Source organism: Sapajus apella, unplaced genomic scaffold (genome assembly GCF_009761245.1).
Source record: "Sapajus apella isolate SASKATOON/1434 unplaced genomic scaffold, GSC_monkey_1.0 scaffold110, whole genome shotgun sequence".
In the NCBI taxonomy this organism is placed as follows: domain Eukaryota; kingdom Metazoa; phylum Chordata; class Mammalia; order Primates; family Cebidae; genus Sapajus; species Sapajus apella.
In genome coordinates, this window is record NW_022437050.1 from 4,674,808 (window position 1) to 4,701,580 (window position 26,773).

At 50.6% G+C, this 26,773-nt stretch overlaps 1 protein-coding gene across 3 annotated transcripts in view; it reads left to right on the forward strand.

Moving 5' to 3' along the window:
- SDK1 (sidekick cell adhesion molecule 1) overlaps positions 1-26,773 on the forward strand; it is a 978,776-nt gene that overhangs the window by 890,869 nt on the left and 61,134 nt on the right. For 2 of the 3 annotated variants that reach the window (XM_032259651.1, XM_032259653.1), the window contains 3 exons: positions 1,574-1,709; positions 3,125-3,184; positions 6,437-6,538. In XM_032259651.1, the coding sequence (XP_032115542.1) occupies positions 1,574-1,709; positions 3,125-3,184; positions 6,437-6,538 (298 nt within the window). The remainder of the gene's footprint in view (positions 1-1,573; positions 1,710-3,124; positions 3,185-6,436; positions 6,539-26,773) is intronic. The other variant, XM_032259652.1, reaches the window with a different exon arrangement.

The window sequence follows — 26,773 nt, forward strand, 5'->3', positions numbered from 1 at the left end:
CCAGCTTCTGGTGTTCGGCAACAACTCTTGGCATTTTTTGCTTATAGATGCATTACACCAGTCTCTGTCCCCATCTTCACCGGATGTTCCCCCTGTGTGTCCTGTGTCCTAACTTCCCTCTTCTAATAATTTCCCTCCACTCATCAAATTAGGACCCTCCCTAATCCTGTATGACCTTGTCATAATGAATTGCATGTGCAAAGACTATTTCCAAATAAGGTCAGGTTCACAGGTGTCAGGGTGGTGAGAGGGAAAGTGGGGTCAGCTAGTGGGTGGTTCAGAGCAGGCCACCTCCCAAGATCCCACCCTTCTCTGGGCTCACCACACAGCATTCAGCCTTGAGCATGTCTTTCAGGGGGACACAGTTCAACCCACAGCAAAGGGGCTCTCGTACAGCAAAACCATGGCTCTGCCCAGGGAGCAGGATGGTGCTGTGGTACGTGCGGGCGCCTCACAGTGAGCGGGACACCAGAAGTTCCATGCACATCCATCCTCGGACGAGGCTTCATGGCTGCGTCTTCAGCCATCTTCTGGTCACAGCTTGGCAGGTTTCTGTTCCTTATCCCTCATCTGAGTATCCCCAGAAGAGAGACCAGATGCTCAGAGGCTCAGCACCCAGATGAGCAGGAAGGTTGCCGAGGCTTTACAGGGTGTCCGCTTGGAGTAGGAGGACTCTTCTCAGTCTGAGATTTGTCTCCTAGGTGGAAACATCCTCCCCACACTTAACATATCAACAGAAACAGACTGAAGGAAGGGACAAGCCTTGCACTGGGTCTGGAGTGGCGAACAGCCACATCTTAAAGTAGACGGCAGGTCTTGGGATTTCACAATCCTGTGTTTAGATTCTAGCAAGACCTGAACTGCCATCTCCTTGTCTGCCTATCCTCCCTGTTTCACTGAGTCCTTGTATGAGTCTCATGAGCACCTAGCTGTGGCTTGGTAAGAATTGTGGGATCAGAGCTGGATGGCAAAAGTGTATCTGTTGCTTAGGGCAGCTGAAACATCACTGCAACGCAGGGCAATAGGCCAGGCAGGTATCCTACTTGGGGCCATGGGGATTCCAGCTTGAGGCGTGAGTAGGGCACAGTGGGGGTGGCCTAGCATGGGGAGGCACCAGTGAGGGGTACAGTGAGGCTGCCACAGCCTGGGTGGTGGGGGGTGAGAAGGAGGGTGGGGTCAGCTGATGGGTGGTTCAGAGCAGACTGCCTCCCGAGATTCTACCCTGCTCTGGGCTCACCACACAGCATGCAGCCTGCTCACCGTCTGCGTCCGTCTCCACCCTCCTGCCCCGGCCTTGGTGCTCATTTGAGGATTTGAGCTGGGCAGGGGACAAAATGGCCGTGTCCCCACACACACACGCACACAAAAACCAGGGTTCTGAGAGTGGCTCTGCAGCTGAGTGCAGTGCCCTGGGAGCTGCCTGCGTTCCTCATGATGAATCTGACACCTGTTGCTGGAACCTGCGACTTCTTTCTGTGCAGCTGGCTACCTAAATGGGGTGGAGGTGAGCCCTGCTGCAGGCCAGCTGGGTTGACTCCCGCAGCGTGGCTGAGTCGGTGTGATGTCTTTGCAGCCTCCTAGGGACGAAAGCCTGAACGGCCTTCTTCAGGGATACAGAATCTACTACCGGGAGCTGGAGTACGAGACTGGGTTAGGCACCGAGGCCAAGACGCTCAAAAGCCCTATAGCTTTACGTGCTGAGCTCACAGGTGAGACTGTCCCCTCTGTCCTGACGCAGGGAAGGAGGTTTCCAGGGGACCCTCAGCATCTGCTCAGTGCACATCATGGTAGGAAATGCCACAGAGGAGGCTGAGAGGAGAGGCAGCCCTGCCCTCGGGAACAGGGAGCAAGCGGCTTTACCCACCAGGGGCATGCAGAGTGTAGGTGTGCAGCAGGTGGGTGCAGCTGCGGAGGCACAGGGGCCTTGTCTGCCACAGACTGTGTTAAGGGGAGAGCAGTTGCCAGGCCTCCAGGGAGTGTACACTCCCGGCTTCAGTGAGAGAGGGCTTTGGGGCCTGAGATGGAGGCAGGAAGCCAGTGGAAACCTGTTGTAAAACCCACCAAATCCGGGAACAGGCCCCACCTGTCTATACCAGGCACAGCCTCTCTATGGTGGTTTGCTGGGCTCGTCCAGCTGACCAGGAGAAAAGGCGTCCTGCCGCTTGGCGCTAAGTCATGCTGGGCTGACCCCAGCTCAGCCTGTACTGTGCTATGATCGTGGCTCTGATGATGGCCCAGCTGCCTTCAAGGCAACTTCTGGAACCCTGGGGAAGGACGACTGCCCACTCTCACCTCTCCTCTCTTGGATGGAGGTTTGAGGGGGTTCATTTCCTGGCACCCACCAAATGGTGTCACAAAAATACTCTTTGTCCCTTGGTATCCTCATGCTGGGGATAGAGTGAGGGAACACCTCCAGAACATGCCACGTGGATGGTGCCCTCCCACTTTCTGCCATCCCCATGAGGACTGCCTGGCTCACTTGCCTTTGCCAGCCGTGGGGCCTTCCACATGCCCAGTTCCCTCCGTGAGGTCCCACCTGCAGATGGCAGCTCCCGTGTTCACACAGCTTGCCCCCAGCACAGGCTAGATGTGGTACTGGTGAATGTTGAAGACAGGAAAGTGCACAGCTGTGGTCTGCACTCTCGGCACATGCCGAAGGTGGCCCTTGATGACCACCAGACAGTTAGCATCTCCCTGGTCTTTGTCGCAAAATTAAAACACAGCACAATAGAAGTCCCCAGGATACGGCTGGGATTATGCACCTGGTCACAAAGCTCTCTCTATGGTGGTTTGCTGGGCTCGTCCAGCTGACCAGGAGAAAAGGCGTCCTGCCGCTTGGCGCTAAGTCATGCTGAAAACTCACGTGTTTCATGGAATCCGAGTGGTGAATGCACCCCTCCTGTCTGGGACTGGGGTGCCTTGTTGTTTATGAGGAGGTGCAGCCCCACCGGGAGCGGGTGGAAAGCTTGGGTGGCAGCGGGGTCTTTATTGCCCTGGGAGGTGCAGCGTGGAAGCTGGCTAGCATCCCAATGAGACACCCGTCTCCCCTGTTCCCACTGCACATCCCCTGTAATGACCATGTCCCTGCGTGCTAACCACCTTTCTGCTTTGCTTACCCCAATAGCCCAAAGCAGCTTCAAGACAGTGAACAGCAGCTCCACATCGACGATGTGTGAACTAACACGTAAGTGTGTGCTCTCCGCGGAAGCCCGCGCCACAAAGTGCACACACTACGCCCAGAGCGCACACACTGGCCTCTCAGTACAAGGGAAAGCCAGCCTGGATTAATGGCTCCGAGTTTCTGGAATCGCCTCTCAAATGCTGCATCTCCACATACCAAACCATCAGGGAGACAGGAAAGGAAGCCTCTAGAAACAGAGGCTAGGGAAATTTACTAATATCTGGTCTTCAAGTTTGAGACAGAGAAGAAAGAAAGATAGAACAAGATCTCCTCTCCAGCTGCCTTCTTCCTCTTAAAAAAAAAAAAAAAAAAAAAAGGCAATCTTTTTTTTTTTCTTTCTTTTTTAAGAGACAGAGTTGCCCAGGCTGGAGTGCAGCAGCGTGATCACGGCTCACGGCGGCCTTGAACTCCTAGCTCAAGTGATCCTCCTGCCTCAGCCCCCCTTAAGTAGCTGAGATTACAGGCTCGTGCCACCATGCCTGGCTAAATTTCTTTTTTTTGAGACAGGATCTTGCTGTGTTGTACAGACTGGTCTTGAATGCCTGGACTCAAGCAATCCTCTTGTCTCAGCCTCCCAAGATGCTAGGGTTATAGACATGAGCCACTGCACCCACCCAGCCTCTTTCTTTTCTTATGGTGGTAAAATACACATAGCAGAAGACACACTCCCTTAACCATTTGTAAGTATACAGTTCAGTGACATTAAGCACATTCACACCATTATGCAGTCATCACCATCATTCTCCAGAACTTTTTCATCTTCCCAAACCTTAACTCTGTCCCCATTAAATACTAACTCCTTACAGCCCCTCCCCACCGGCATACACCATGCAACTTTCTGGCTCAATGGATTTGACAACTCAGGGACCCCATATGGAATCATGTCATATTTGTCTTTTTGTTGCTGGCATATTTCAAGAGCATAACATCTTCAGGGTCCAGGCATGTCAGAGCAGATGTTAGAATTTCCTTCCTTTTCAAGACTGAATAATATTCAATTGAATGATAGACCACGTTTTGTTAATCCGCTCAACCTCCCTTCGCCTTTAAACAAACCATGTTGTTTCTCCTTTGATTCCTAGCTAGGGAGGAGTTTCAAAATCCAGCTGCAGGGCTAGATGTGGAACCATAATGTTACTCACTAAAACACAGGGAACTTGGCTGATTTGGGAAGTAGAGGAGACAGGAGGGAGAGGCCGACCCTCCCTGAGCCCCTGCTGTGTTCTGGCATTCTGCAGGAGTGGGGATGCTTTGCAGGGCAGCACAGCTCCAGCGTGCTGAGATACGGACTCCGCAGCATGGGCAGACCCTGTAAACATCTCTTTGAAGGCAGCAGTCCATGGACGGGGGCCTGAGTCACAGAAGCTCTGCTGAGCTGGTAGCTGGCAGGAGGCATGATTTGCAGGCCCAAGCATACCGGCATCCACATGAGACACAGGTGCCAGGCACACGCACAGTGTCTCAGAAAAGCCAAACCACTCACAGTGCAGTGTTCACCACTGGAAGAAACTTCCAGAATGTTTTGGCTTAAAGGTCCATTACTCTCCCACTGTCACTTAGTGTGGAGCTGGTGCTTGGCCACCTGCCCTGAGTAGTTCTCTGTGTGCAGCAGCCCACGCCCTTTCTTTCCCAGGACATGGCCACTAAGTCTCAGAGGGCTTTGGTTACCAATGTCTTTCTACACTGTATTTTAAATGCCACAGTCTTACTCCATCTGTTCATAATTTCAAGGAAAGATTCTGAACCAAAAGGCAGGCCCAGGTTATGTTTTTTGTTCTAAATCAGGGGTCTCCAGGCTGGGCGTGGTGGCTCACACCTGTAATCTCAGCACTTTGGGAGGCTGAGGCAGGTGGATCACGAGGTCAGGAGATCGAGACCATCCTGTCCAACATGGTGAAAGCCCATCTCTATTAAAATACAAAAAAAAAAGCCATTAGCTAGGTGTGGTGGTGCATGTTTGTGGTCCCAGCTACTTGGGAGGCTGAGGCAAGAGAATTGCTTGAACCCAGGAGGTGGAGGTTGCAGTGACCTGAGATCACACCACTGCACTTCAGCCTGGCGACAGAGTGAGACTCCTTCTCAAAAAATATCAGGGGTCCCAACCATTTTGACACCAGGGACTGGTTTTGTGGAAGGCAATAGACCAACTGGTGGGGGAATGGTTTTGGGATGATTCAAGTGTATTATGTTTATTGTGCACTTTGTTTCTATTATTATTACATTGTAACATATAATGGAATAGTTATATAACTCACCATCATGTACAATCAGTGGGAGCCCTGAGCCTTTTTTCCTGCAACGAGACAGTCTCATCTGGGGGCAATGGAAGACAGTGACAGCTCATCAGGCATTAGATTCTCATGAGAGTGCAAACCCTATTGTGAATTCTACATTCGAGGGATCTAGGTTGTGCAAGGCATAAGGAGTGCAAAATCCAGATCCCTCACATGTGCAGTTCCTACTAGGGTTGACACTCCTGTAAGAATCTAATGCCTCCTCTGATCTGACAGGAGGCAGAGCTCAGGCGACAATTCGAGGGATGGGGAGCAGTTTTAAATACAGATGAAGCTTTTCTCACTCACCCGCCGCCGCTCACCTCCAGCTTTGCAACCTGGTTCTTATCAGGTCATGGTTAGTGGCCCAGGGTTTGGGACCCCTGTTCTAAATCCTTTACTTTCGAGGAGGGAGCTCCATTCTGCTTGCCTTTTTTTCTTTTTGAGTTGGAGTTTCACTCTTGTTGCCCAGACTGGAGTGCAATGGTGTGATCTTGGCTCACTGCCACCTCCACCTCCCGGGTTTAAGCAATTGTCCTGCCTAAGCCTTCCAAGTAGCTGGGATTAAGGCGCCTGCCACCACACCCACCTAATGTTTTGTATTTTTAGTAGACACGGAGTTTCTCCGTGTTGGTCAGGCTGGTCTCAAACTCCTGACCTCAGGTGATCAACCTGCCTCAGCCTCCCAAAGTGCTGGGATTACAGGCCTAAGCCTCTGAGCCCAGCCTCCATTCTGCCTTTTACCTGAACACAGGATAGAATGGGTGTATCTTTTGCTTAATGCTGGTGGGTGCTTCATTAATAGGGAGGAAAGGAGGAGAGTGCCTGATCACAGAGGATGCAGGCATTTCACAGACTTCCAACAATCCCCCTCCTCTCCTTGGAGGGTGCTGCTTCCTCCAGTGTGATTCATAGGGAAAGCTTTCTAGGAACAGAAGGTGGTCCTGGTGGAAGCTGATCCCCATTTCCTTTAACCCTGCAGATTTAAAGAAGTACCGGCGTTATGAAGTGATAATGACTGCTTATAACATCATCGGCGAGAGCCCAGCCAGCGCACCCGTGGAGGTCTTTGTTGGCGAGGCCGGTAAGCTCCATGCACCCCCAACCCCTCTGCCAGCAAGGGCCATAGCGGTAGGGACAGCCAGGCGTGCTGTGGCCAAGCTGCTCAGATGCCCAGCAGCGTTCTTGCTCCTTGAACACATTGCTGCTGGGGCTGAGGTCTCCACGCCCCTGGCTGGAAAAGATGGGCTCCGCTGCAAGCTGGAATGTCCTGGCACCCTAAGGGAATGGTCAAGTCTTGCTTTTGAGACCCAAAGGGTTTGTTCAATAACTGGAGCCATCATATTTAGTGTGGCTTTGCTCTACGAGAGCAATATTAACTCAATGGGGATCTGGGTGTGTGTGAAATGGAACCTCGTTATCTGGAGGGACAGATGTCTGCCTCAGTCCTTCCGTGGGGTTTAGCAGGGGCCTGGTGACCGGAACCAGCCTGATACCCTGGTGACAGCTCATTCTCTAGGTCTCGGAAAGTCCAGTGGACCATTGTCTCCACCCCTTTTAGATAAGATGTGATCTTAGGTCTGATTCAAGGGACCCTGCCTTCTGTAGGGCTCACAGTGAGAAGCAACATCATTTTTAGATCACATTCTGACTATCCCTAGCATGCCTCAGGTAATGAGAGCAACACCCTCCCTTCGGACAAGGAGACCACAGAACCTCCCCCTCCTCACTGGCTGGTGATTTTAAAGAGTTCCCTGACTTCACATAGAGCCTGGTGTTTCTGCTCAGTGCTGCTGGTGCAGATTTAGAAGGGTGTTGCTTCAGGCCTGGGATAATTGGAGTGACCCTGAGGCTCAGCTTTGCAGGAGCTGCTTTACAGCAGGAGTGAGCAGGGAGCAGCTCGGACTTGGGGGGACAGAGGAGGGAAACATATCAGGTGACCTTTTGCAATTGGGAAAGGATATTGTTATAAACCAATCAATAGCGCTAAGGGTCTAGCCTAGAGGATTTTTTCTGGAATGGTCAAGCAGCATTTGCATACAAATGAGGATGCAGTTGCAGTGGGGCACCAAGAGTATATGGCATTTCTGCGTCTCCCTGCACAAAGATTGTTCAAGGGGTCACTACGAGCCACCGAGATGTGGCTAGGTGTTTCCTCAGGGAGCGGCCTGGCTATAGAAGAGCCCGTTGAGGGCCATGGGGGGCTGCCAAGGGTTCTATCAGGGAGGGGCATCAGGGTGTCGTCAGTAAAGGGTGGGGGCCACAGCGGACAGTGGCCACGGCAGATTCTGTGCTCTCTGCTCATATTCAGGTGACTGGGCCCCAGGTGGCCCCCAAGGTCAGGAGGATGGGTAGGTCAGCCTGTGGCCCCGGGGGGAGCACAGGACAGGAGGGCCAGGAGCCTCAGTGTCTGAACTGCAAGCAGCAGGTGTGGGTGTTGACGCTCTGCCTGAGGGTCCGCCTGCGCCTGGGGGTGGGATGCCAGGATCCAGGGGCTCAGGGCACCTGAGCAGGCCCTGAGTGTCAGGGACTGAGGCAGAAGTCCAGAGAAAGAGCTTCAGCAAGCGGCGGGGAAACCAGGGGTGGTACAGGAAACTCGCGAGCCATGCCAGGGGCAAGCCAAGCCACAGTGGGACGAGGTGCTGCACTGGCTCAGGTCTGAGATCTTGTGCTGTTTGTGTCTTACTTTCTTCTCGTACCACTGTAAAGTGACTGGGTAATTTATAAGAAAAGACATTCACTTGGCTCACAGTTCTCCAGGCTGAACAGGAAGCATCGTGGCTTCTGCTTCAGGGGAGGCCTCAGGAAGCTTCCAAGCACGGTGGAAGCTGAAGAGGGAGCAGGCGTCTCACATGTTGAAAACAGGAGCAAGAGAGAGCGGTGTCGGGGGTGATAACCAGAGTTATCACTGGAGTTGGTCTCCCTGAGGGCTCAGAGGTTAGTTATTTCCAGGATAGTTTGGTGGGCAGGGGGCTAGGGAGTAGGTGCTGCTGACTGGCTAAAGATGATGTTATGGGGCATGGAAAACAGTCCTCATGTATTGAGTCAGCCTCTGAGTTGTGTGCTGAGTCAGCCTCTGAGTGGGGCCACAGGGCCACATTTAAACGACTAGATCTCACGAGAACTCAGCCATTCATGAGAAACCCACCCCTGTGTCCCCGTCACCACCTGCCAGGCCCCACCTCCATGTTGGGGATTATAGCTCAACATGAGATTTGGGCAGGGACACATCCAGGCCATGAGTCTGTCATTGTGGAAAGATGTGCATAACATTTAAACCTTTCTACATGTACAGTTCAGCCGCATTCAGAATGTTGAGCAGCCATCGCCAACATCTGTCTCTGGAACTAACTCTTCTTCCCAAACAGAAATCCCATACCTATTAAGCAGGCCCCCTTTTCCCACTTTTCCCATCCTGGGCAACCTCTCACTCTCTGTCACTGCAAGTTCACCTGTTCCAGATACTTCCTACAAATGGAGTAATGTGCTTGTCTTTTTGTGTCTAAATCCTTGCACTCAGCGTGAGGTTTTTGAGGTTCACCCACATTGTAGCAGGTGTCGGAATTTTCTTCCTTTTCATGGCTGAGTAATATTCCATTGCATGCATTTGCCACATTTGGTGTGTCCACTCCTCCATGGATGGACATTCAGGGGCCTTCCCCTTTTTGGACTTTTGAATGTGCTACTGTGAGTATGGGGGAGTGAGGGACTTTTCAGCAGTGCAGAGCTGAGACAGCCCAGGTGTGGGAGGCAGCTGCAGAGGCTGTAGGTGGGCCTGGCCTCTGAGGTTGGCATAATAGTGTGATGTGGCTTCTCCCTCCCCTCCCCACATGGGCATTCCTGCTCCAGCCCTCCCTTCCAGAGGCCTGCCCTCCTTCTCTGCCTCCTCCTCAACACACCCATGCCCTCCACGTGACTCGCCTCTGCCTGGAGGCCTGAGCTCTGCCACCTTTACCCTTCGGAGTCCCACAGAAGGGTAAGGAAAGCCTACTTGCTGTGCCCAGGCCACCAAGGCCTTTTCCATGCACACACAAGCTCCACGTGGCCACACTGTGCTGCTCACAGAGCTTGAAGACAGGTGCTGAGAGTCACAGCGGAGCTGGTGCCTACAGTGTCACACCCACCCAGAGTGCCCTGTGCAGCCTCTCCAGTTTAATCTGAGCGAGGCCTGAAGCACCCTTTATGGTTTTATCCCCTGAAGATCAGCTGCTGTTGCCCCAGGAGGCCCTCCAGGGCTTCCTCTCTTGGGAGCACTCCCTGTCCATGTCTCTCTAGGCAGGGCCCACATTTCTCCTCTGTGCTCCTATCCTGGGTGCCTTGTGCACACCTCTGCCTTCCCCCCAGCAGTGGGGCTGTCTTCTCTCTAATGCTGCTCCTCCCTATTACACCATGCCTGCTTCATCCCAAACAGCTCCTCGACCCCAGGGTTATTGCCAGAGGGGCTCAAAAATACCTTTGTCATTTGGGCAAATTGAGGTTCCCAGACTTCCACATTAGGATACAGGGCAGGAGTGCAGCTGGGGAAACTCTGTGCCCAGGGACATACCCTGGAGACAGGGCCTCTCTAATGTGCTGAGGTGAAGGAAGGTGGAATCAGTGTCTCACAGCAGGGCTGCAGGGAAGGCTAATCAGAAGCTCCTCATCCTGAGGAAGGGGAGGGAGAAGGAATGGGTGGCCTCTGTTCCCGTAACGGCCAGTGACACTGTCACCATCTGCCGCATAGGCACTCATGTCCTGGGCTGCTCTTTCCATGAGGCTCCTTTTGGAGGCTCCTGGCAGTGGGGAGGCAGAGGCAGAGCTGGTGAGGGTGCACAGGCTGGTGGAGGCTGCCGCCACCCTGGGAGGGGAGGCAGAGGCAGGGCTGCTGAGGGTCCACAGGCTGGTGAAGGCTGTGTGGCCACTTTACAGCCCTGGCATGTGGGAGGAGAGGCAGGGCTGGTGAGGGTACACAGGCTGGTGGAGGCTGTGCAGCTACTTTAGGACCCTGGCATGGGGGAGCAGTGCTAGGAGCTGGGGTTTACACAAGGGGATGTAACCACCCAGTGGGCTCCTCCTACTTGTCACACAGACAAAACCCATTCACTGAGCCCATGGTATTGCAGTAAAGAGAGAGTATAATTAGGGCCCAGCCACGTGGGGGAACCAGAGTTATCACTGGAGTTGGTCTCCCTGAGGGCTCAGAGGTTAGTTATTTCCAGGATAGCTTGCTGGGCAGGAGGCTAGGGAATAGGTGCTGCTGACTGGCTGAGGCTGATGTCATGGGGCATGGAAAATGGTCCTCATGTGTTGAGTCAGCCTCTGAGTTGTGTGCTGAGTCAGCCTCTGAGTGGGGCCACAGGATTGCTTGAGTCGAGAGTCCAGGTGGGGTCAGTCCATTTTCAGAATGCCAGAGTCTGAAAAGCATCTCCAAAGATCAATCTTAGTTTCTATAATAGTGATGTTGTCTATATAGGAGCAACTGGGGAAGCCACAAATTGTGTGACCTCTGGTCACGTGACTCCTAAGCAGTGAGGGATTATAGAAACTACACTTAGGGGCCAGGCTTGGTGGCTTACAGCTGTAATCCCAGCACTGTGGGAAGCCAAGGTGGGTGAATCACAAGGTCAGGAGTTCAAGACCAGCCTGGCCAACATGGGTGAAACCCCGTCTCTACTAAAAATGCAAAACATTAGCCGGGCATGGTGGTGCACACCTGTAATCCCAGCTACTGGGAAGGTGAGGCAGGAGAATTGCTTAAACTGGGACCTGGGAGGCAGAGGTTGCAGTGAGCCGAGATCACACCACTGCACTCCAGCCTGGGCTACAGAGTGCGACTCTATCTCAAAAAGAAAGAAAGAAAGAGAGAAAGTGAGAAAGAGAGAGAGAGAGAGAGAGGGAGAGAGAGAGAGAGGGAGAGAGGGAGGGAGGGAGGGAGGGGGAGAGGGAGGGAGGGGGAGAGATAGAGAGAGAGAGAGAAAAGAGAGAAAGAGGAGAGAGAGAGAGAGAAAGAAGAAAGAAAGAAAGAAAGAAAGAAAGAAAGAAAGAAAGAAAGAGAGGGAAGGAAGGAAGGAAAGAAAGAAAGAAAGAGAGAGAGAAAGAAAGAAAGAAAAAGGAAAGAAAGAAAGAAAAGAAAGAAAAAAGAAAGGGAAAGAAAGAAAGAGGAAGGAAGGAAGAAAGAAGGAAAGGAAGAAAGAAAGAAAGAAGAGAAGGAAGAAAGAAACTATGCTTACATTTTAGCAGAGTTCAGCCTTCTCCCATACTCCTAATCTCACGGCCTTTTATTAGTTTTACAAAGGCAGTTTCCACCCCTAAAGGAGGAGGGAGATTGGCATTAGGGAAGGACCATTGTCAGCCTTGCTGTAAGTTAAACTAAAAACTAAATTCCTAGACGCAGCCCCTGCACCCAGGTCTCTCTGCTTCGGCCCACCCATGTGACGCGGCTTGGCTTGCACGTCTCCTGCGCTGGGCCTGGCAGTGCTGCCCCTGCAGGTAGACATCCCAGCTGTTGTTCAGCCTCAGCACACTTCTCCAGCCTCTGTGTTTATACTGCAGAGAGTTTCCTGCAACAGGAAAGCCAGTTCGTCATTCCCTTTCTAGCCTCTGCTTCTCACAGCCCAAGTACCCACCTTGTGATAACCATAATCCGCTGAGGAGAGGCACTGCTCACACATTGATTTAGAACAGGTAGGCCTTCAGAAAAGGAAATTAAATAGGGCCAACTTCCATCCCCTCAGCAGGAAGCTTCAGAGCACCACAAATTCCTGGGCCCAAAATGCTCAAAGGCTTTTATGAGAACTAAGACTTTGCCATGGCCCCATAGGTAAGCGTGCATGTCCAAGCGTCGGCTCTGCTGTTTACTGCCTGTGTGACCACAGGCAAGTCCCTTAACCCATCTGAGTCCAGCTTTGAGAGCTTGTGCTGCTGTGGGGAGAGCTGTGAGTGAAGAGATTCAGGTTTTGGCCTCATTGCTGCCACTAACATGCCAGTCCTGCTCACAAGATGAATGTCCAGAATGTGCCTGGCCCAGGGTCAGCCCCAAGTCAGTATTTAGTGAATGAGGGGGACCCTGGGTGAGTGACTCAGTTTGTCTGGCCTCATCTGTAAAATTAAGAAATGTTCAGAGTAGATGATCGCTGGGTACCCACAATTCAAATATGTGTTACTTAAATCTGTTTAACCTCAGAGAGAAAGGGCAATTTTTAGATTCTTAGTTGAGATTGATGTACAAGTCCAGGCATTACAAATTGCTAAAAATAATACAACAGTAAGGACTCCAGTATACAGGAGGTAGGACCCAATGCAAACAAGCTTAAGCTGAAAGAACCGTTATTAACTCCTGTACCAGAAGAGTTGCAGAGCCTGGGACAGCTTCAGGCATGGCTGCATCCAGCACCCCAGCAAGCTGCTCCATGTGGCCTCTTGGATCCACTTTCGTCCTAGTCGGCTCCTTCCTTGATCAGGCTCTTCGTCAAGGTAGCCATACAGCCCCTGGCACAGAGAGCTTCCTCCTGCAGTGGAAGTCCACTGGCTGTTTTCAGCCTGCCTTTAGTTGCTTATCTATCCAAAAACTAGTTGCTACAGCCAACATACTGAGGTGCCCAACGGGAGAGAGATGTCATCTCTATCTGGACCACATGGGCCAACTGTGAGGCGAGAGGGTCCCTAGAGGAGATCCAGTGCTGCTGTCAGAAGAAGGGAACTGGGGCATTCACCACAGCTGTCCTGCAGCGCTAATGTGCAGAGACTGACAAGGTGGCCAGAACTTTTTCTGGTGGAGGCATGGGCAGTGTCTGTGGGTTCCTCGGCAGGAGAGCTGTTCAGGTGACTCCCAGTCAGAGTTCTGGGCCCAGCTCCACATTCTGCAGTGTTCCAGGCACTGTGAGGTATAAAGGAACCATGCTCCAGCCTTCAAGACACTCGCTATTCATGGATGGGCCCTGGTCGCAGGGGAAGCCTGCACTCCTGCCCAGACCCCAGCAGGCATCTCAGCCCCTGCCTATATTTTCAGACCCCCCAGTCCTGCCCCCTTTCAGCATGTGCCCTTCACCCATACCAAGCTGTGTCCACCTAGAATGACTGCTCCCCACTCGTGTCCCTTGGGGGACACACAGTCCTCCCTCCCGTGCAGCCCAGTGTCCATGCCAGCCCTTGAGGGGCAACTGTCTCCTCTCTCCTCTGGCGGAACTAGCTGTTTCTTCCTCTGCTCCAGAACATTCCACACACACAGCTCTTTGCATACCCACCTGAGGATGGTTCCTTTCTCTCTGAGTTCCACGAGGGCAGGGACCCCTCTTATTCATTCCCAGAACCTTAGCATAAACCTGGAACACAGAACACACTCTGAAGATGTTGGAGGAAGGAAGGGAGGAGGAGAGAGAACACATTTAGACAGGAATGAAGGAAGGAGAAGAACATCTAGCATAGCCCAGGCCACCAGCCCAGAAGCACAAGTGATGGAGTGACTCCTGAACTCTAAGCAGGGATAGAGAGGCCCCAGGGCCCGGGGACTCAGGGAGGTCCTAAAGCAAGGCCTCCCGTCCAGAGGTGCCTGGCCGAGCTCTCCTGTTTGCCCTGCAGCCATTGTCCTTTCAAAGAGGGAGGGCTCTGAAAGCTCCCAGGAGCTCTGAAACCATTAGAGCTCTGAAACCATTCAAAACAAAACAGCAAGGCTGGCCGCAGACACCAAACAAACCCCATGGTTTTCTGTTCTTTCTGAATCCATGCTGACCAAAAACTGATCCAGCCCCATATGTGTTGTGGGGACACTGGGGGCAGGCAGGTTCTACCCACTCTGCCACGGGGGTCCTAGCACAGATAAGCATGGCTCCCAGCCCAGCTCCCAGGGACTGCAAGAGTGAGGCCCCCTCACCTAGAGCAGGGCCCCTGATACCCACACTGGCCGCTGGGACCCCTCGTGCACCCTTGCTATCCCCAGGGGGTCTCTTTAGCCAGAGCTAGTGGCAGCTGCCCAAGGACAGAGCCTCCAAATAAAAGGAGGTGCGGTGTTCCCACACAGACCATCTTCTCGCAGCCTGTGGCCTCGTAATTCCCTTGACCCTTAGCTCATTCCCGGAGCCAGTTCACTTCCCTGCCTGCTGAGCCCTGCTGCTGATGGTTGGGGTCACTCGGCAGTCCTGGGGGCTCCTGGGGCCTGCAGCTGGGAAGCTGGGTCAGGGTGAATCAGGAGGAAGGGCTGCTATTGATTGATGAGTAAAGCCCCCGGCTGTTCCAGCTTCCTGGGAAGAGACCAGAAGCCCCCAGCCCACCCCACTAAGCCCTCAAATGCTCTGCACACCTGCTCTCTGCCCAGCCAGTCCAGGAGGTGCCTTGGAATCTCCTAGGCCCCTGTAGACAGTGTGGGCCAGGCACAGCCCTTCCATGGGAAGAAAGATGCCCCTCCCAGCCTCCTTCTCTGCAGGCTTTCTCCAGATCTTACCCTGTGGTTTGGGATCTAGTGGTAGCCAGACCTAGAATCACCACCCCTGGCATCTGTAGCCTCCTTCTGGGGGCTGGAAGTAGTGGGGGCTCCAGCATGTCTATGTGGGTGGGGCTCAAGAGCCACATTGCTGTTCAGAGTGGGGCTTGGGACTCATCTTGACTGTGTTTGCAGCCCAGGTTGTGTGCACGTCAAGTGTGTTATGTCTGTGTGAGTGGGTGTGGAAGAGGACAGGCAGGCTCACTGCTACATGAGACATGAGAGCCAAGGCCAGGGATGAGGCGGGGGCACCTGATGGAATGGGCAGGGCTGGGTCCCAGGTGGGGGCAAACTTCCTACAACCCACAGGGTTATTACTATTTTTTCCATCATCTAGTACATTTCTACAGGGCTATGGGTCTAGCACCTTGCCGTTAGAAATAAAGCTGCTCTGAACACGATTTCAAATTTCTCTGATGCTTCCTTGGGATAAAATGCTAGAAGCAGAATTTTTGGTTCAATGACATGAACATTTTTCACTTTTGAAATACTTCAACTAATTGACACCCTGCAGCGGTGACCAGTTACAGGTCTCAGGGTGCATTCCTCTTTCGTCCTGCTTTTAAATCTTTCCTAATGTATTAGGCCAAAAGGTATCTCATTATTATTTTACTAGATGGGCTTTTAAATTACTGGCCTGTGATTGAATGCCTGTGGTGCTTATGGCTATTTTTCTCATGGGGGTCTATTAAAAGGTAAACTGAGACACAAAATGTTAGAAGAGTTTATTGAGCAAACAGCAATTCATGAATCGGGCAGCACCAGTCCCAAGGTGGTTTGGGTTTCCATGGAGGAGGCACAAGAAGGTTTTTATGGCGTGAGTGTGGGAGATGGACAAAAAAAATATTTGACTTAAGAGTATGTTGTTGCCTTACTTGGTCTAAACTATTAGAAAATCCTGAGTTGTTTTCGTTGGTTTTCATGCTGCTGATAAAGACATACCCAAGACTGGGTAATTTATGAAGTAAAAGAGGTTGAATGGACTCACAGTTCCACGTGGCTGGGGAGGCCTCACAATCATGGTGGAAAGTGAAAGGCACATCTTCTATGGCAGCAGGCAAGAGAGAATGAGAGCCAAGTGAAGTGGGAAACCCCTTATAAAATCATCAGATCTCGTGAGACTTACTACCACAAGAACAGTATGGGGGAAACCACCCCCATGATTCAATTTTCTCTCACAAGGCCCCTTCCGCAACATGTGGGAATTATGGGAGCTATAGTTCAAGACGAAATTTGGGTGGGAACACAGCTAAACCATATCACTAGTTGTATAATTATAAGTAAGTTGGCAACTTCTGATTGATTAGGCTTAAGTTTTATTTTTCTTTAATGTAGGCATAGCCCAGGTTAAGTTTTGTTTATGTTTGCAGAACCAGCAAGATCAAGATTGTCTCCACGGCTTAATGGACTTTGCTTAGGGGATTCTCAAGCCTGGTCTCCATCTTATTTTAAGTGTTTTGCGTTGATTTCTTAAAGCACCTTATAGATTAAGGATGTCATGTTTGATCATGTTTATGGCAAATAGTTTTCCCTTTCTGTTGCCTTCAATTTATTGTGTTTAAATGGTCATGTGCTTAAATCTTTAGATCTGAGGCATCACTCCTTCCCATTTTGAGGCCACATAAATATTCACCCAAATTCTTTCAGAATTTGTATGGTTTTATATTTTCCATTAAACTCTTTCATCCTGCTGGAATTAATTCTGGAACCTGGCATGAAGTGAGCTTCTAAATAGATCATTTGTTTCCAGAGAAGTTTTTCCCCCAAAACCATCTATTGATTTTTAATTTCTTTGTGATACATCTTAATCATGTTTTAAATTCTTGCAGTCAAGTCTGTCTGAGGACTTTCCTTCATTCCACGGACATCTTTCCTGTTGCCCTGGTACCTCTAAACCTTTCATTTACATGAATTTATGACACATGTTTTCATATTTAAGAGAGCTTGTCTTATTCCTCTTTGTTTTCTAAAATTTCTCAGCCATTCTATGAATTTTACAATCGTCTTGGCAAGATCTCAAAAAAGGCAAATGCTCCTGGGATTTTGATGGAAAGGCATTAAATTGTAAAGGGATTTGGAAACCCTCACCATCCTCCTATTCGTCTGCTTGTGCCTCAGGAGCTGGCCGTCCCTCCAGCACCATGCTGCTGGGCTGGCAGCGATCCTGGTGCAGGTTCAGCTGCTGCTTGTCAAGTCATTCCTGGCCATTTTATTGCAGTGGCTTCTGTGAGCCTGGGTATTGTAATGGCTTGTCCCTGCCCTGCCCGTTGCCAATCTCAGCTTAAGGCTGAGGCTCACGTGGTTCCTCAGGCATGTTAAATATTAGTCCAGCAAAAAGAGCAACATAGGTTTTCCTGAAAAAAGGGAGCCAGAACTTACCTTTTTTCTACACCCAATGGGGAGTGACTACCAAGCTCAGGTCAGAGCCGAGTGTCCAGCACTGTGGCCTTTAGCCCCACAACTTTCACCAAAAAGGAAAAGACAGGCAGACACCCACGTCCAGCATTTAAAATCACTCGATGGGCCAGGAGCGATGACTCATGCCTGTAATCCTAGCACTGTGGGAGGCAGGCTGAGGCGGGTGGATCACTTGAGGTCAGGAGTTTGAGACCAGCATGGTGAAACCCCATCTCTACTAAAAATAAAAAATTAGCCGGAAATCTCTTGAACCTGGGAGGCAGAGGTTGCAGTGAGCCGAGATTGTGCCACTGCACTCCAGCCTGGGCAATAGAGCAAGACTCCATCTCAACAAATAAAATAACTCAGTGACTTTAGGTGGTATTTGGTTGCTCTCAGTGTACATGTGGTTGTGGAAGACAGAAAAGTATCCTGAAAATATTTGCTCTTTTTTTTTTAAGAATGAAAACCTTATACAATATGGGTCCTGCCTTTCTTCTAAGTGCTCCATGTTTTTAATTACTGTTGGTTGGAATGAGAGAAAAAAAATAACAAAGCTTCTCACTGTTTCAGCTCCCCCTAGTGACAAATAAAGCCAGTCCTAGTACCTATTAAGTGAAATTAAAAGGATTCAGTGATGTTAGTTTGAAAACGTGTTTGTAGGGAAGTGTGAAGGGCACTTGTTTACAGGGTAATTAACATCGCAATCCCACACTTCCCAGGCTGCAATACCTCAGCATCGACGTGCAGAGGGCTCCCTGGGTAATTATTAACATCACATGTTAATGACATTGTACAAACCACAGGCCGCCCTGTCATTTCTGTGGCCACACTCTCCAGTGGATGCCGAGGGTCTATGCTGTGTGCAGTGATGGATGAACATCTTGCGAGAGCCTACTGTGTGCTGGGCACAACAGTGCTCCGTTTGCATTGATGAGTGATGAGTCACCTTTATCCAGGCTCTGGAGGGGGCAGAGGGCTCCTGGGCTCCGTCCCACCCTCTGGGCTGCAGCTCATGTTTTTTTAGATATTCCCTTCATGCACAAACAAATCTAAGACACCCTTGCCAAGGAGTGCAGAGTGGAGAGGTTCTGGGATGCAGGCGCCTCCACTGTGGGGGGATTCTCCAGGGCACTGCATCCGGCCCACGGCAGCCGTGCACAGGTGTTGATGAGTGACTCAGAGGTTGCCCCGCCCCTTCCCCATGCCAGGGAGGATTTCAGGTCTCACCGCTATCTTCAGGCTCTCTGTAGCATACCCTGTCCGGGACACCCTCTTGCTGAGGCCTGTGGGGGGCCTGAGGCCAGGAACCGACACCCCGAAAGCACCATGGGGATGGGATGTCAAGAAGAGTAGGTGGAAGGACTATGGAGGGTGGGTGACAGGAGCTGCTGCTCAGAAAGCTCGGGTGAGGCAGACGAAGTCCCGGGGAAGGATGGCCCTGAGAGCAGCCTCATCAATGCTGAGTCGGAAATCGCCTGAACCTGGGAGGCAGAGGTTACAGTGAGGGGAGGCTGGGGAGGTGCCGTGCCCCCCCCCCCACCCCCGGTGTGAGCCTAACTCGTCCTCTCTGGCGGAGGCTCTCAGGGAAGCCTCTGGGGCCAGTGTCTACCCATCCTCTACACTTCTGCTGGGATGACCCTTGTGAAATGCAAATCCCATCCCCTCACTTTTTGTTTCCACCCTTCAGGGGATCCTCGTGGTGTATGGGGGAAAAATCAAACCCACTCCTGAGACTGGCCCCAGGAATCCTGAGGTCCTGCCAGGCCCACCCACACTGTGGTCATACTGGGCGTCTTCCTGGCCCCCAGGCCGGGGGGACGTGCTCAGGCTTCACTCGCTGCTCCCTCAGCCCAGCAGATGCCGGTACCCAGGCGACTGAGGTGGTGGGATGGTGTTATTACTAAGCTGAATCCGTAACTGTAGACAAAGGCTGTGGGGCATCTTCCTGTGCCTAGGGCTGCATTTGGAAAGGCCCTTAGCCGGCTTCTCTGGGATCCCTCCGGTCGCCAGACTAGCAGCCAGCGGAGGCCTCTTTCTTTTAGCACCCACTTGCTCAGCCACTTGCTGGCACGAAAGGGAGCAAGAAAGCCCCGAGGTGTGGGCCCGCCCTTCAGCTGTTCAGCCAGGGAGAGGGAGGATCACCAGCCTGGGCCTTCGTGACCTTCTCTGGGGTTGAGCCTGCAAGGGTTGTGGCCTCCCATGAGTGGCAGAGCTCAGGGTAAACTGGGGGCTGCAGGTGGGCTCTGCACCATAGCAGAAGCTGGCGCATCCTCCCAGAGGAGGGAAGCGCTGTCTCCACGGGTGTGGCCAGGCAGACCACCCCTCCCAGGGGCTCAAATCTCCCGTAGAAGTGGGGTTCACACCCAACCCACTGTTGGGAGTGTACCTGGGACAGCAGATTTGCAAGGGCTTTGACGGCAGTTTTTCACCCCACCGCCAGGCCTCTCAGTCCCTGGCCCTGCTCCTCCTCCCCAGCCACACTCTCCCTGAGAGAACTCGCCCCTCTTTGCCTGTGTTTCTGCTGTTCAGCTTCTAGTTGAGTTAATCTCAAGCATGCACAGAAGTAGATAGACGAGTGCGGGCGCATCACTCTCTTTGCATTTGGCCTTAGTGTGCTTCATAGATGCTGCGTCATTTACAGATGGAAGGTTGAGGGGGCAGCCCTGCTGCAGGTGCCATTTCCCCAATAGCATATGCTCACTCTGTGTCTCTGTGACAGCACTGTTTTTGCAGTAAAGTATTTTTAAATTGAGGCATGTACAGTATTTTTTTCAGACATAATGCTATTGCACACTGACCAGACTGGTGTAGTAGGATAGCTTTTATGTTCACTGGGAGACCAAAAAATGTATGTGACTCCCTTTTTCAAAGATCTGGAACCAAACTCACAATATCTCCACGGCCCGCCTCTGTCGAGAACACTCCTGCACTCACCACCCAGCTCAACCGCAAGGCACCATGGCCAGTCCTGTTTCATCCATACACCCACCCACTCCCCTCCCATACCATCCTGAAGCAGCTCTCAGACTTCATATGCAGTCTACAACGTCATATCATTTTATTCACAAATACTGTCAGCATGTATCCCTACAAGAACCCTTCAACACACGTATTAGTCAGGGTTCTCTAGAGGGACAGAACAATAGGCTCTATATAAATATATATTATATCTATATAATATATTAATATATGTGTATATAGAATATATATTAATATCTATATAATATATATCATGTGTTTATATTAATATATTTATATTAATATCTAATATATAAAATATATATAAATCTAAAAATACAAATCTAAAAATATATAAATATATAAATATTTATATATATATAATGTATATACATTAAAGGAGAGTTTACTGAATATTAACTTACACGATCACAAGGTCCCACAATGGGCTGGGATGTTGTCACTACTGGGGACAGGGAAGCTGTTCCTTCTGGCAAAAAAGGTTCATCAGAGTTTACAAACTCAGTGATCCCAGCTTTAACAGGGTCCTCCCACACATCCCCATTCCAAGTTGCAGGGCCCCAGTCTTGTTCAGTCAGTGCCCTCAGTTTAACAGTAGACACCTGGCGAGGCTGTGCATGCACCTTTCGGTGCAGGTCAGCCACTCACATGATGAGAGCTTGTGTCTGTTTTTCCACAATTTCAGCTCTTTCTCCACAGGAGATGAGACTGTCACTCAAGGCAATCTTAGCAGATTTGAGACTCAGTATCTGCTTCTGAAGCCAGGAGACAGAATCCCTGAGTTCATCATTTTTTGTCATCACTTTGTCCACTGAACTAAGGAGCAACCAACCAGCTTCATTACATTTCTTGGTTCTCCACATGTGGCCAAAGGCATTATGCATAGAGCCACTAAACTCCTTGCCTCTCATGAATGGTGAATCAGGAGTGTCAAATGCATTTGTTTTGAATAACTCTCTAAACAATACATGCCAAGGACTATCAGCATTCTCCATATTCGTAGAAGTAGGATCCTTAGCATTCTTTGGTCCAATCATATTAAGCAGCCAACTCCAGAAACCCCCAAACCAATGAAAGAACTCTATCCTTAATAGTCTGTTTCTCTAGAACCACTCCTAGTACCAAAATCTGTATCAGTCAGGGTTCTCTAGAGGGTAAGATATATGTGTGTGTGTGTGTGTGTGTGTGTGTGTGTATTTAATAAGCTCCCATATATATATATAGTACATATATGTATGTGGTACATATATATATAGTACATATATATATGTGTGTGTGTGTGTGTGTGTATGTGTATATATATATATATATATATAGAGAGAGAGAGAGAGTCACTAAAGTGCTTGCCTCTCATGAGTGGTGAATCAGGAGTGTCAAATGCATTTATTTTGAATAACTCTTTAAACAGTTCATGTCAACGATTATCAGCATCACAATCACAGTATATATATATATATATACTATATATATTATATATGGGAGTTTTTATATATGTGTAGTTAATATATATATTTATATACATAGAGTTAATATATATATATTTTTATATTTAATAAACTTCCATATATATTTAAGTGTTTATTAGGTATAAACTTACACAATCACAAGATCCCACAATAGGCTATCTGCAAGTTTGAGGAGCAAGGAGAGCCAGTCTGAGTCTCAAAACTGAACTTGGGAGTCTGATGTTCAAGGGCAGGAAGCGTCCAGCGTGGGAGAAAGATGTAGGCTGGGAAGCTAGGCCAATCTCTCTCATTTCACGGTTTTCCTGCCTGCTTTATATTTGCTGGCAGCTGATTAGATGGTGGCTACCAGATTAAGGGTGGGTCTGCCTTCCCCAGCCCACTGACTCAAATGTTAATCTATTTTGGCAATACCCTCACAGACATACCTAGGATTCATACTTTGAATCCTTCAATCCAATGAAGTTGACACTCAGTATTAAACATCGCAGTGTATAACTACAAAGTCATTCTTATACCCAGGAAAATTAATAATAATGCCTTAGTGTAATCAAATATCTAGTCCACATTCGAATTCCCATGGAATTTTCTGTTCTGACAGCTCACAGTTCTGTCCTTCCAGACTTGTCAGCCCCAACCCATAATGCCATTAAAACCATGATGCATATGTATGAGCTTCTTTTAAAAAATTTTATTTTTATTTGACAAATAATAATCGTATACATTTATGGAGCACAAAGTAACATTTACGATGTGGAATGATTAAATCAGGCTAATTAGCATATGCATCACATCACATACTATCATATTTTTGTGATGAAAACATTTAAAACCTACATTTCTAGCAACTCTGAAATAGTGCACTGTGATTTCTTACAGTCACGTGATTCACTGCTCGTTGCAAAGTCCAGTGGCTGCTTGTGTCCCCAGTCTTGCCCTGGCCTTTGATTTGAGGAACGGCTTCTAGAGCCTGGTTTCCAGAGCACCCTGACCTGGCCGCTCCAGCTCCACTTCTTTCTGGGGTTACTTGGGGCTCAGCTTGCCCCCGTCCCTCCCCCACATCACTCCCCATCCTCAGCTGCCTCTGGAGTCACAACTCCCGTGTGAGTCCCCTCCCATCTGGAAGACTCTAGTGGAACCCAGGCCTGCAAGTCTGTCTGCCTGGCATCTCTACCGGGGGAACCACAAGCTCCTTGACACAACTTGTCTAAAATGGCATTTCTGTGTAATAGCCAAGAGCAGGCACTTAGAAGCCAGGAGGCCTAGGTCTGGCTCCTGGCTGTGTTCCCATAATCCTGGGCAAATTACTCCGCCTCCCTGGGGCTCAGTCTCCTCACCTGCAGGGCTGCATAGGGGACCAGATCCTTAGAGGGACCCGCGGAGCAGGGCTGCAGGAGCTCTGCCTGGAGTGAAGCCATCGCTGTCCCTCTCCAGCCTCTCGGCAGCAGCAGCAACAGTGGCAACAAGCCTGCTCACATATTACTGGGAAGAGTGCATCCACCCACCCCAAAAATCCATGACGGAAACCCCAGCCTCAGCCCAAGTCTCTCCACCACATCCAGGCATTACATATTGTCAGATGCTCCTTTTGCCACAGGAAAGTGGAGTTCAAGAGTCTCAGTAAAGCCCTTCTGTCCCTCAAAGCTTACTACCCTTACTATCTGGACCTTCACTGAAAGTTTCAAAAGCCCCAGCCTAGAGAAGCAGCGTAGACCTTCAAGCAAGGCAGACTGAGGTGCAAATCTAGCCCATTATGGGGGATGTGACTTAACCCCTCGAGGCCTTGACTCATGTGGTTCCCTGGTCACTGTGACTGGTGGATTCCAGGCCCTTTCCAGCAGGTCCGCCTCTGTCACTCTTCTCCCTGTCACAGCCCCGCCCTTGCTCAGACTGCCCTCTGCAGCCTGCGTCCCTGCAGAAGCTCCTCCAGGCTGGGTCCCCTCACCCTGTGCACTTCCCAGCTACAGCCAAAGCCACCTTTCTCATGTACAGCTTTGACTGTATCACTCTCCGCTTTCAAACTTTCGCAGAGAAACCTCTGATCTCTAAAGCCGTTCAGCTCCCCAGACGTGCTGCACCCTCTCGCTCGAGCCTTTGAACACGCAGCCTGCTCCACCTCAGCTGCCGGCCCCTCCCTGCCCCTTACTCTCCATGTGTAACTCTTCTTTCCACTCAAGTCTCTCCTAGATGCGCCTGGCCTGGGGGGCCCTCCTCGGCCCAGGCACTGCCTGGGGAGCCCTGCTGCTCACCCCAACAGTGCTCTGGGCTCATCCCCAGCACAGAGCCCACACCTAGGGCTAGAATGGCCTGCTCACCTGCCCATGGCCTGCTCTAGACTGTGCACCATGTGAGAACAAGTGACCAGTGCCATCCCAGACACACAGATCGTCCCTCATGAGCCAGTGCCTCTCGCGGTACCTAGTGGAGAAGTGTTGGGAGAGGATTTGTCAGATGGATGTTGCTTCCTGGCTAACAAGGGCTTCCTCTGTCCTTCCCCAGACTCTTTAGGACAAGGCCAGAGGTGCTAAGGCCATAGCTAGGAAAGTCAGGCTCTGGAATAAGACCATCTAGACTGGAATTCCAGTCTTGCTTCTTGTTGGAGCATGCTATTTAACTTTTCATCTTATTAAACAGAAATAATGGGAGTGGCCTGCAGCAATCCGCCTTGCAGATCACATGGGTAAACATGAGACCTTGGTCTCCTCTCCCGCCTGGGGTTAGAGCAGCAGGGTGACCCAAGCTGGCCAGGACAGAGACTGGTGGTACTTTGCCCTCGATAAGAGTTCTCAGGGCCAGCTGTGGTGGCTTATGCCTGTAATCCCAGCACTTTGGGAGGCCGAGGTGGGAGGATCACTTGAGCTCCGGATATGAGACCAGCCTGAGCAATGTAGCAAAACCTCATCTCTACCAAAAAAAAAAAAAAAAAGCAATTAGGTATGGTGATGCATGCTGTAGCTCTAGCTACTCAGGTCCTGTAGGACCTCAGGAGCCCCAAAGGTCGAGGCTGCAATGAGCTGTGATCATGCCACTGCACTCTGGTCTGGGAGACAGAGCAAAACACCATCTCAGAAAAAAAAAAAAAAAAAAAGTTATTTGAAAACATTCTTCTGCAAGGATAAAAAGAATGGATGCTTTGCGGTCAAGGCCTAATGGCAAGTCAGGCCGGGCTCGTATGAGGCTGTAAAACCCCATTCGTAGCTTCTGTGGTGGTGTACGGGGTAGCGGAATGCCTGCTGCCAGCCTTGGGCTTGCTTTCCTGAGTTGGTCGGCTTGTCCTGCTGCTCTTTGTTGGCCTGGCCTGTTTATTCCACCCTCGTTTGCCTCCGGGTCTTGTAAACAGTGTTCCTTTGACTTCCCCTAGAGGACCAGATATCATCTGGTATCTGGCACAGCAGCTCCAGGCCCTCAGACATGGGAGGACTGTAGGAATCTCAGGAGGACCCCCACCCTCTGCTTGCGGTGGTCTCCTTTAGACAACAGGTACTGGCCACATGCAAGCAGGTGCAGGGCTTAAAGGTTATCCTCATTTCACAGGTGAGAAAAAGCAAAGTGCAGATGCTTTCAGAGGGTTCTTCAGGAATGCTCAGCTGGTCAGTGGGACCAGGACGCACGGGCCTGACCACTGCATCTAAGGCAGCAAGGCCTGTGGAATCCAATCACAACTGAGACAGAGGGCTTCAGGACGTGGGCACTGAGGGTGTGAAGCCAGCCTGTGCCCTCCTTCCAGCCTCACTTGTCCCTTAGGGCCTCTCATGTCACATCAGCTGGCTCCACGGAAATATCCTATAGCTCCTCTTGTCTGCAGGCTGTCACTGAAGTGCCACCTTCTGCTAGCGGCCCACGCCCATCACACACACATCCCTCACAGGGGTCCCAGAGTGGCCAGAACCTGCTGCCAGTATGCACTGCGCTCCTGACAGCTCTGGGGTTAAAGGATGGGGACAAGATCACAAGGGTGTTGGCCTGGGTCACCTGGGCCACGTGCCTTGAATTCTGCCCCAGGGCTCTTTGCACTTGATGCACCAGCTCACAGTCTAGGCCTCTGCTCTCATCCCAGCCCTCCTGAACTTCCTTCTCTCTGCCTCAGAGCAGGATCTTCAAATAGCTCAGGGGTCATGTCTAGCCCATGACCTGTTCTTATAAATAAAGTTTTATTAGAACACTGCCACATCCATGCTTGTTGTAGGTGGTTGCTTTTGCCATAAGAAGGTGGAGTTGAATAGTTGCAACAAAGCCCTTATGTCCCTCAAAGCTTAACATCCTTACTACCTGGCTCTTTACCTAAAGTTTTGCAACTCCCACCTTAGAGAAGCAGCTTGGACCTTAGAGTTAGGCAGATCCAAGTTCAGATCTAGCTCATTCTGAGGCCTGTGACTTAACCCCTCAAAGCCTCAGGTTTTTTGTTTTGGGTGTGTGTGTGTGTGTGTGTGTGTGTGTGTGTGTGTGTGTGTGTGTTTTGAGACGGAGTCTTGCTTTGTCACCCAGGCTGGAGTCCAGTGACATGATCTCGGCTCACTGCAACCTCTGCCTCCCAGGTTGGAGCATTTCTCTTGCCACAGCCTCCCGAGTAGCTGAGATTATAGATGCGCACCACCACGCCCAGCCAATTTTTGTATTTTTAGTAGAGACGGGCTTTTACCATGTTGGTCAGGGTGGTCTTGAACTCCTGACTTCAGGTGATCCTCCTACCTTGGCCTCCCAAAGTGCTGGGGTTGCAGATGTGAACCACCTCACCTAGCCTTAGTTTTCTAAAAGGGGAATAAAATCTTTCTCCAATAGGTTGAGTTTTGTGAGTACAAACTGCATATAATGCAATTGATGAGTTAGGGGCTGTGGATTGCAGCATGGAGGAACACCACTGGTTGTGATGTCATCATGATCTGTGAGGACCCGGATGTTGCGTGATGGGGACTCACTCTGCAGGCCAGGAGGCAAGCACAGTCTGCAAGCAGCAGAGCTGGCTGGTTCGAGTGGCTTTTAACTTTGTTTATGTAACAGTGGGCAATGATGGCGACTGAGCTGA